A 9,632-nucleotide genomic window follows, 5' to 3' on the forward strand; every position below is an offset into this window, starting at 1 on the left:
CTCTAGGTTTCCTGCCATGCTTCGGACGCAAGCTTCAGACGAAGAAGCGGATGACGTGTTCCCCCAGCGCCTATTTATACTATAGTGGCACCGGTAGTGACGTCATAGTCTAGCTAGATTATTATTATTGCTATTCAATCAGCATATATGTGCAAATATTAAAATATTTTAAATTACTTATGGGCAGGACACAGATGACTCTTTACAAAAACAATTTAAAAAAAACTGGTGAATGTTTTATTTTTATTCCATTTTATTTGCAATTCCATGTACAAAATGACAATAAGTGCAGTTTACATTCACATAGGACTTTCAATTTTTCGTACCTTCATCCATGAAAAGACACACTTGAAGCTTTCATAGTCAGTCCAAAACGATTAAGAGTTGAAAAATACTTTCCGTCCATCTCTTTTCCAAGCCGCTTGTTTAAAACTAACTGTAATAAAGTAGCTTACCAATGCTGATTGGTTTTATTATTTAGGCTGTTCGACTAAACTCATCTTTTCTATATTGGAATACCAGCAATAAAAAGAAAATATTAACCCATTACAGAACGACCCAATACATTTGAAATTTATTAAGGGTCAAGGTAAATCCAGTGATCATGAAATCAAATAAAATAAAAAAAATTCAAAATTACAGGCTTACGTTAACTTAATTGTATTTGTCTTTTTTTTTCAATCAAGTAATGCTAAGAAATGGTGCACTCATAATTAAAAATGTTAAACTTAAAATCTTAAAATCTAGCAGACTATGATTATATTTATTAACATCTAACATCTGTAACACATCGAAAATAGTTTTTCTGTGCAAATCATTTACATTTCAAGAGCAAATTAAAACGTACAAATACTTGAATAAACATGATTTTTAAAATACTTTCTAAAAATAGTTGTTTCTGAGTAAAGAATATGGGTCAAGAAAGCTTCAGACCAAAGCTGAAACAGAGTTGATCTCCTTCTCACCGTAGGCCCTCACAAGGGTCTGTTGTCCGTTTCTGAGCTGGTGGCACTGTGGCGGTGCAGTTCAATCCCCAGCCAGAGGGGGGCTATAGCTGTTCCTCACACTTCCAGCATCCTCAACCCTCTAGCTGCCACTGCTGGGACCGGGAATCATCACAGATCGCCATGGTAACATATCCTTTGATGCTGAGAGGGTCAGCAATAGCCAAACACTGGCCCACCGACACCTGGTATAGCCAGTTATTTTTCTGAGAGGACAAAAAAAACATTTATTATTATACTTATTTTGTTCATTTAATTGCACATGGCATATGAAGCAGAGCACATAATGTGGCCTATACAATAAGCATGAAGTGTACATGACGGTTTCGATCACTTAAAAAAAATCTGACTATATATTCTTACTTTTTTTTTTTTGCATACCATGTATGCATTTATATAGCCTTCAATTTGCATAATACTAAAAACAAACTTGGCTTTGCTTAAAAAAAAAAAAAAACTATGAAAAGATTACTTGTACACAGGGAATACATGAGGTAAAAGACGGTAACGGGAAGATTTCTCACCCCCAGTGTCCACTGCTGAGATCCACCTGAGCCGTGACACTTCATGAGGCGCGGCGGGTCAGAAGAACGAATCTCAGACATGTCCAAACACAGCAGCCCGGCTAGAATTAACTCATGCTCCTCATCATAGGCCCATTCCTGCAAGACACACAAAAACACAGATCAAAATTACAAAACATCTACACTGCACTGATCATAAAACTGAAAATATGGTCTTCTGATATCTTTAGATATAATGATACATTTCAACCGGTTTCTTTTCAGACTTATCAAACTTTTTTAACAGTACAATTTAGGGCTGCAAAACGATTAATCGCATTCAAAATAAACGTTTATGTTTGCGTACTGTGTATACTTCTGTATATATAAATACATATATATTAAAAAATATATTTGTATGTATATATTTATATACATATACTTGTATATAATTTATATTATATATATATAAATACAAATATATTATATATAAATCTAATAATTTTCCTTAATATATACATTATATATATATCTATTTATATATACATAAATATACACATCACACCCACATACAGTATGTAAACAAACGTTTATTTTGAAAGCGATTAATCGCGGTTAATCATTTTGCAGTCCTAGTACAATTGTCTACGTTTTGTTTATATCAGTCTAACTATGGCATATAACAACGATCAGTTTTTTTAGCTGAGAAAAAGAAACAGATTTTAAACTACAGCAATAGGCATCATTCCACATCATTAAAAGTGTGGGGTCTAAGTATTTTTAAATTTTTTTCCCAAAGCCTCTTATGTTCATCGAGGCTGCATTTATTTAATCAAAAACACAGAAAAGTGTAATATTGTGAAAATGTACTCCTAATTTCAATATGAACTAAATACATTTAAAAATGTCATTTATTCCTGTGATAGCAGAGCAGAATTACTTCAGTGACATGATCGTTCAGAAATCATCGGAATATCCTGCATTCATGTTCTAAATCATTTCTTATTACCAATGTTGAAAACAGTTGTGCAGCTTAATATTTTTGTGGATTTTTGTAATCTGACGAATATAAAGTTAATAAGAAAAACATTTATTGAAATGTAAATCTTTTGAAACATAAATGCCTTCACGTTACTTTGATCAATTTAATGTGTCCTTGCTGAATAAAAGTATTAATGACCCCAAACTTTTGAATAGCAGTATGTGTTTCAAGCATTACTAAGGATTACTACAAGTAGAAATAACCAGAGCTGCAAAAAGAAGCAAATCATCAGCACAATTCACTTCATAGCTGCCTATAATTATCAAGAGAATGCCAGCGGTTTGATGAACTGACCTGCTCAGGGTCCTGTGGGTCACAGTCTCTCACCACCACAGCACCTCCCTTCTGACTGGGACGCCCCTGTGCCACCAGACACTTGTCAGCCAGAAGATTACGCAGCTGAAAGAGAACACACACACAAATGATCTTTGGAAAAGCCCATTTAAAGAACCCCTACGAATATTTTATCATATGGTCTGGGGAATGCATCACTGCAATACATTTATATTTATTGATAGGTATGCAACAAAAAGTTGTCTTTTAGATTTGAAATAATGTGATAAATAAATGACTAATTTCTGTAAGTTTTCTGCAAGTCATCTCAGATTTTCAAATTTTGACTGGAGTGTGAAAAGTGGTTGATTGAAAGAACAGGACGAAAATAAGAGGGATTTGTGACATGAGCTGAAAAGAGATAACAACATACCAATCACTTACAATACAACCAGGAGCATGTATAAGGTAGATAAATTAGGTCAATTTTAATTTTAAGTTGATTTTTAAGTTTGACATAAAATCCTGTTAATTGGTTGCTTTCATAGAGCAACACTTAAACCATCACTTACCAGTCCATTAATACATTATCCAAAATCAGATGATATTCTCAATATTCTCTTGTATAACACTAATGTAGTGCGAAAATTATGCAAACCATCAGTGGATTTAATGAATCATCTGACCAGTTACTGTTCAAGACTGCCCTCTGCTGTTTAAACAGACAGCTGTCAGTTCATTTCACACAGCTCTGTATCACTTCTTTCACTTTGAATACAGTAATGGAAAGATTACAAAAGAGTGTTTGTATGCTGTGAGAGTCAAACCTAGGAAACAACAGCCAAACCAATTATTGACCAACAGAGCTACAGGGTACGGGAAATATAAGGGTCAATGTGAGGTCTTACCCGACCCCGCTGCAAGACTTTGGGTCTCTTCAAACCCTTGTTGATAAAGACAGGCTGTTGGGGCTTGTGTGGGGAGGAGACCTGCATTTCAGGATAGATATTGTCCAGGTACCATTTGAAGGAATGACACTGTAGACGCTTCCGAATAGCGACCCGCTCGCTGATGTCACCATAGTCACGGTTCCTCAGCTCCGGGCGCAAGGCAAAGTACTGCTCCTGATGTACACATACACGCATGCAATAGAAATGTTCAATTATCACATAAGATACTAATTTAGGCATCATGTACAGCAAGTCTAGTAATTCTATAATACACTGCAATGACATCAGTGAAAAACTGACTTGGTGTAACTGTTGAGAACTCAAGTGTTACATAATGTGTTCTTGAACTGATGACAGAGTTATCCATAATGAAGTACCCATCAAGTAAAAAGAACATGCGAACAGCGTTATGAAAAATAAAAACTCCCACATTGGCTGGAAAATAATTCAACACTATTTACAAATCACTGAAGCAAAAAAAATAAAATAATACAAAACAAATATTGCGGAGAAAGTAGCTGACACTTAAGCAGGATCTTGAGAATAACCTGTTGGAGCAGAGCATTAATGTGTCTGACACAGGTAGTTACATTCTCCTCTAACTGGGTCAATTATCTCTTAGACGAGGAGCCGTTGAAGTTGTGTGGGATGGACGCAGCTGGAAAATTCAAACACGCATGAAGAATTTCACACATCTCCATCATGTAATGAACCACGCTGCACGTGTTGCTAACAGCATTGAACAACTAACAGCACTACAGCTGTCACTGTCCAACCCAGAAAAAAACAATCAATTTATTGAGTGACCTTAAAGAATCGGGGTCAGGGTGGACATGTTTTTTTTGCTTTACAAAAAAAACAACATGTAATACCTGCTCTCATCTGTCTGAAAGGTCAAACTTTGCAAGTTTAAGGGTGGCATACACTACACAATCTCTATAAAACACTAGGTATCACACACTTTCCAAAATTGTAAATGGTAGAAACGCTGGGCATCATACACATGCTGACTGAGAAAAATCTTACCAGACTATCAAAACGCAACAAACTCCTGCAGAAACATGCACCTTTCATTGCTAGGAGGAGACACATGACAAATGAAAACAATGTGTTCTTAAAGGGATCATATGATGCGATTTCAATTCTTCCTTTCTCTTTGGAGTGTTACAAGCTCTTGGTGCATAAAGAAGATCTGTAAAGTTGCAAAGACTAAAGTCTCAAATCCAAAGAGATATTCTTTATAAAAGTTAAGAGTCAGCCACGCCTACCTAAGACGGCTCGTTCTAACACGGCCCACATATCTACGTCGCTATGTGGGAAGATTTGCATAACGCCGCCCAAATGTTCACGCAAAGAAAGAAGGCGTAACTTTTATTCTCGCTGTAGTATTGTTGCCGCCACCGCCATCTCGTGAAGGCGCTGTGTGATTCGTTGTGAAATTGAAACTACTTTGTTTGGTCTTCCAAAAGAGGACGATATCGCTTCGTCATGCCTGGAGTGGATCCGTGCTGGTCGCTGAGGAAATACATCAACTTCGCGCTGTCGATCGCCGGATTGGCTTTCACCGTGGATGAAGCGGAGTCCAGCCCGGGGTCGTCACATGTGGTTGCCGCAAACCCGCCGGATGCTCCTTCGTCGAATCCGCCGGCCACTCCGTTCTCAAGCCCACCGGCCTCCACTCACTCAAACCCCCGGTCTCTGCTCACTCTAGGCCGCCGTGTGTGACGCTGTGTTTCGTTGTGAAAGCGAAACTACTTTGTTTGGCCTTCCAAAAATGGACACGACTAGAAATCAGTGGTTAAGTTGTATTTACAACACTGTTCAAGGACCCTTCAACCCAAATATTCAGATGTGTGCAGCACATTTTATGGAGGACCATTTCCTGATCCTGGGAGAGTAGACTACAATGCCGGCTGTTCTGACTCACAGACTGTAAGTAAGTTTTTTATATTTAAAGAATTTGCCACTGACGATTCAAACACGAGTTTTGAGCAGTGTAGAGTAGCGCTTGTTATTTGTCATTTCTCCAATCACAAATGCAGACATGGTTTTATGTTTACGCGGCGTGATGCAAAGCAACGCAACGCGTAAAAAGACAGTATAAGTTATTATAATCCATAATTATGTCCCCACTGGATGCAACGAATGCCTCATTTATAATGGGTTTTCATGTTTTTGAATCGTCGCTCCGGCCTGACAGGGCATCATCACAATATGGTAGGGGCGTAACATTTCCGTCACACGCTTGAGGTATTCGGCCAATCACAACGCACTGGATAGCTGGCCAATCAGAGCACACCTCGCTTTTCAGACCGATGAGCTTTGTAAAAATCGACATGTTTCAGAAAGGCGGGGCACAGAGGAGAAACAATGTACGTATGTGGAAAAGAATGTGTTTTTTTAACCTTAAACCGCATAAACATCTCATTACACCAAATACACAAAATAATGTTCTTTTTAGCAGCATCATATGACCCCTTTAAATCATCTCAAACTATCAAACATGTTTGATACCCCCTGACTGCATGAAATCATAGTATAAAGCTAGAAAATAAAAGTCTGCGCTAGTGATGTAACGATTAACCGCGAGCTGGTTGAAAATCGATTCAAATATGTGACGATTCAAATCGGTTGAGATGCTAAACAAATCGCGATTCAATTAGGGGTAGGAGTTTATATGAATGTATGTCTGAGGGGAACTTACTGTCTTTAGAAAAGTTTAGATGGTATTTTTTCTTTTCATCTTGCCTCTGCATAATAAAGTTCATGACTGCAGCGCTGCTGTGTTTACAGTGGAAACACTTTAAGCACCACCTGCAGGCAGAGAGTGAATCTGCTTCTCGTTCAGCTCGTCTTCTGTTTCATGCAGATATTTGTATGTATAGTTTCACAAAACTGAAGTCAAACAATTCAGTTTTTGCTTCAAATTTCGGAATTATACAATCTTATTTAGATTAAAAACTGCTCATGTATGCAGCATCTTTGTTTGGATCATGATTCAAATGCAGTGGTTGCCTCTAATTTGAAATGGAAAGAGCACAGGCAAAGCCATATTTTGTTTATATGAAGAGATTTATTTGTGTTACTTATTTATTTGATTTGGGGCTTGTTTTAAAATTTCTATTTAGTTTTGTTATTTACATTTTACATTGTATTTTAATTTTGTTATTTAGCAGATGGTTTTATCCAAAGTGACTTACAAATGAGGACAATAGAAGCAATCAAAACCAACAAAAGAGCAATAATATGCAAGTGCTATATTAGTATATTATTATAGTGTTATTTCAAATTCACAAAGAAATGTGCAGCATTTTGTCCAAGCAATAATAAAAAAGGACACATTTAATGTATAATTTGTCTTAAATCTAATTTTGTAAAAAAGAAAAACCTGTGAATCGAATCGTGAAATCAAAATCGTGAGTTGAGTGAATCGTTACATCCCTAGTCTGCGCGCATCGTGCACAAAATTTGCAGACTCACTCTGACTTTCAGCAATTCATGTTCAAATACTACAGACCGCAAATTGGGGCATGACAAATACATTTTTTTTTTAAATAAACCGTCAAACCTCAATCACAGATCTGGCTCCAAAAATACAATTAAACAACAATATTGACAAGAAAAGACTGAGCAATTATCACCTTTGAATCCCTCTGCAAAGGCACACGAACACACTACTTAAGATTTAAAAAAAACACTGTATACCTAAGTTTAATATTACACAGCTCTATGGTATACTTGATTCTGATTGGTCAATCACAGCATTCAGTGGCCATTTATTCAGGCAATGCTGTATAACTGGCCACTCTTCCAGGAAACTAATCCATTACATAGTGGTGCTACAATCAAGTTTCTCATATTACAATGCAAGCTCTCTTACATATAAATGCTCAAAGATAGAAGAGTTAGAGTATTCTTTGCAACATGTATAGCATTTTATTATTAATTTTATAAGAGTATTATGCTATTGATCTCCACCTTATAGTCATCCATCCAGACATGGGCCAAACGCAGAGAATTGTGGGCCATTGTATCCTGACCGCCGGGTGACCCATAGGGCCGACGCTTGCGGAAGATGTGCCCCACCCTGGAGCAGGGAACGATCAGTAACTGGCCTCCGCACATCCAAATCTGATGGAAATAAAATATTTTAAAACAAGTGAGTATATTTTTAATCACCAAGAGTAAATGAAAATGTCTAAACCAAGAGTCCCAAACCTTTTTGTCAGCCAAACCCCTTAAATGCTAAATGTTTACTTGAAGTACCCCCTGAGAAGAATTTCATAGTTATCTAATATCGGTTATTGGCCAAATGAGATGCAAACAAAATATCTAATGCTTTTGTTGTGAGACAGACAGACAGACTCTTGCCATTTGAAATGTGAGGAGACATTTTTATATTAAATTCAATTTTGTATTGCTACTGCAAATAACAAACACAGTACTGCTCATGGAAATATTTACTTTTAGGGTGTTACTCTTTACAAGAACCAATGAGAACTACAAGTTACAATACAAATATTTAAACACACGGCATTTCCAAATGCATGTTAAATTCAAAGTGTTTGCTGGGATGGAGTTAGTGAGTAGCAGTATTGACGGTGAACAGAGCCGAAATCGGAAAACACACTATTATAAAGCTGCAAGCGTGTAAATGAACACTCTGAAACATGCAACAGACTACATACTTCAAATTGCAGCCTTTGATTTGGCAATGAAAATTTTATAAGATAAGACTGCTATTTCAAGTTTTATTTCAAGTAATTATGTAGCCCCATTTGTTTATTTTAATGTTAAATTCAATTGAATTATTAACTTCACCAACTCCTGCAATCCCCTCATGAACCCTCAGGGTTTCGTAGGAAATAAATAAATAACACAACAATGCATCTTAAAAGTAGACAAAATTTACCCGAAAAGAGATCTCCAAGTTCTCTCCACCCCAGATGTCCATGCCGCGGTCATACTGACCAAGCTCATAAAAATAATTCCTGTCCATGGCGAACAGCCCACCTGCCATCGTGGGAGACCTGCAGAGAAACGTGACTGGAGTCATACCAGCAAAAGTATGAACAAACCCAACTGAATTTCTTTCACATGACTCTAATGAGACAAGCATAAAGTGTGCCTATACATGAATATCTTTCTAAAATTATTATTATTATTTTTTTGTATATTGAAAGTTTTGATTCATTTAATATTTCCGTCACTAAATACAGTGGTGTGAAAAAGTTGTTGCCCCCTTCCTGTTTTTTTAATTGTTTGCATATTTGTATAAATACATATTTGAGTAAATACAAACTGCAGTTTTGAAATTATGATTTCATTTATTAAGGGAAAAAAGCTGTCCAAACCTGCCTGGCACTACGTGAAAAAGTAATTGCCCCCTACATCTAATAACTGCTTGTGCCACCCTTTGCAGCAACAACTGCAATCAAGCGTTTGCGATAAATAGCAATGAGTCTTTCACAGGAATTTTGGCCCACTCTTCTTTGCAGAATTGTTTTCATTCAGCCACATTGGAGGGTTTTCGAGCATGAATGGACTGTTTAAGGTCATGCCACAGCATCTCAATCGGATTTAAGTCTGGACTTTGACTTGGCCATTCCAAAACCTTAATTTAGTTTTTCTTGAGCCATTCAAAGGTGGACTTGCTGGTGTGTTTTGGATCATTGTCCTGCTGCATAAACCCAGTGCGCTTGAGCTTGAGGTCACAAACTGACGGCCGGACATTCTCCTTCAGGATTTTCTGATAGAGCAGAATTCATGGTTCCTTCAATTATGCCAAGTCGTCCAGGTCCTGAAGCTGAAAAGCAGCCATCACCATCACACTACCACCACCACACCCACACCAACATTG

General features: G+C 37.1%; 1 protein-coding gene across 1 annotated transcript in view; it reads right to left on the minus strand.

Moving 5' to 3' along the window:
* Positions 1-251: 251 nt before the first annotated feature.
* Positions 252-9,632, minus strand: part of galnt11 (UDP-N-acetyl-alpha-D-galactosamine:polypeptide N-acetylgalactosaminyltransferase 11 (GalNAc-T11)) — a 22,228-nt gene continuing 12,847 nt past the window's right edge. The window contains exons 7-12 of the mRNA XM_016231228.1: positions 8,685-8,802; positions 7,751-7,903; positions 3,731-3,946; positions 2,844-2,948; positions 1,529-1,666; positions 252-1,210 (exon numbers count right to left, since the gene is read on the minus strand). Coding sequence (XP_016086714.1) covers positions 1,079-1,210; positions 1,529-1,666; positions 2,844-2,948; positions 3,731-3,946; positions 7,751-7,903; positions 8,685-8,802 — 862 coding nt within the window. The 3' untranslated portion in view covers positions 252-1,078. The remainder of the gene's footprint in view (positions 1,211-1,528; positions 1,667-2,843; positions 2,949-3,730; positions 3,947-7,750; positions 7,904-8,684; positions 8,803-9,632) is intronic.

Source organism: Sinocyclocheilus grahami, unplaced genomic scaffold, assembly GCF_001515645.1.
Source record: "Sinocyclocheilus grahami isolate Dianchi unplaced genomic scaffold, SAMN03320097.WGS_v1.1 scaffold385.1, whole genome shotgun sequence".
Lineage (NCBI taxonomy): Eukaryota > Metazoa > Chordata > Actinopteri > Cypriniformes > Cyprinidae > Sinocyclocheilus > Sinocyclocheilus grahami.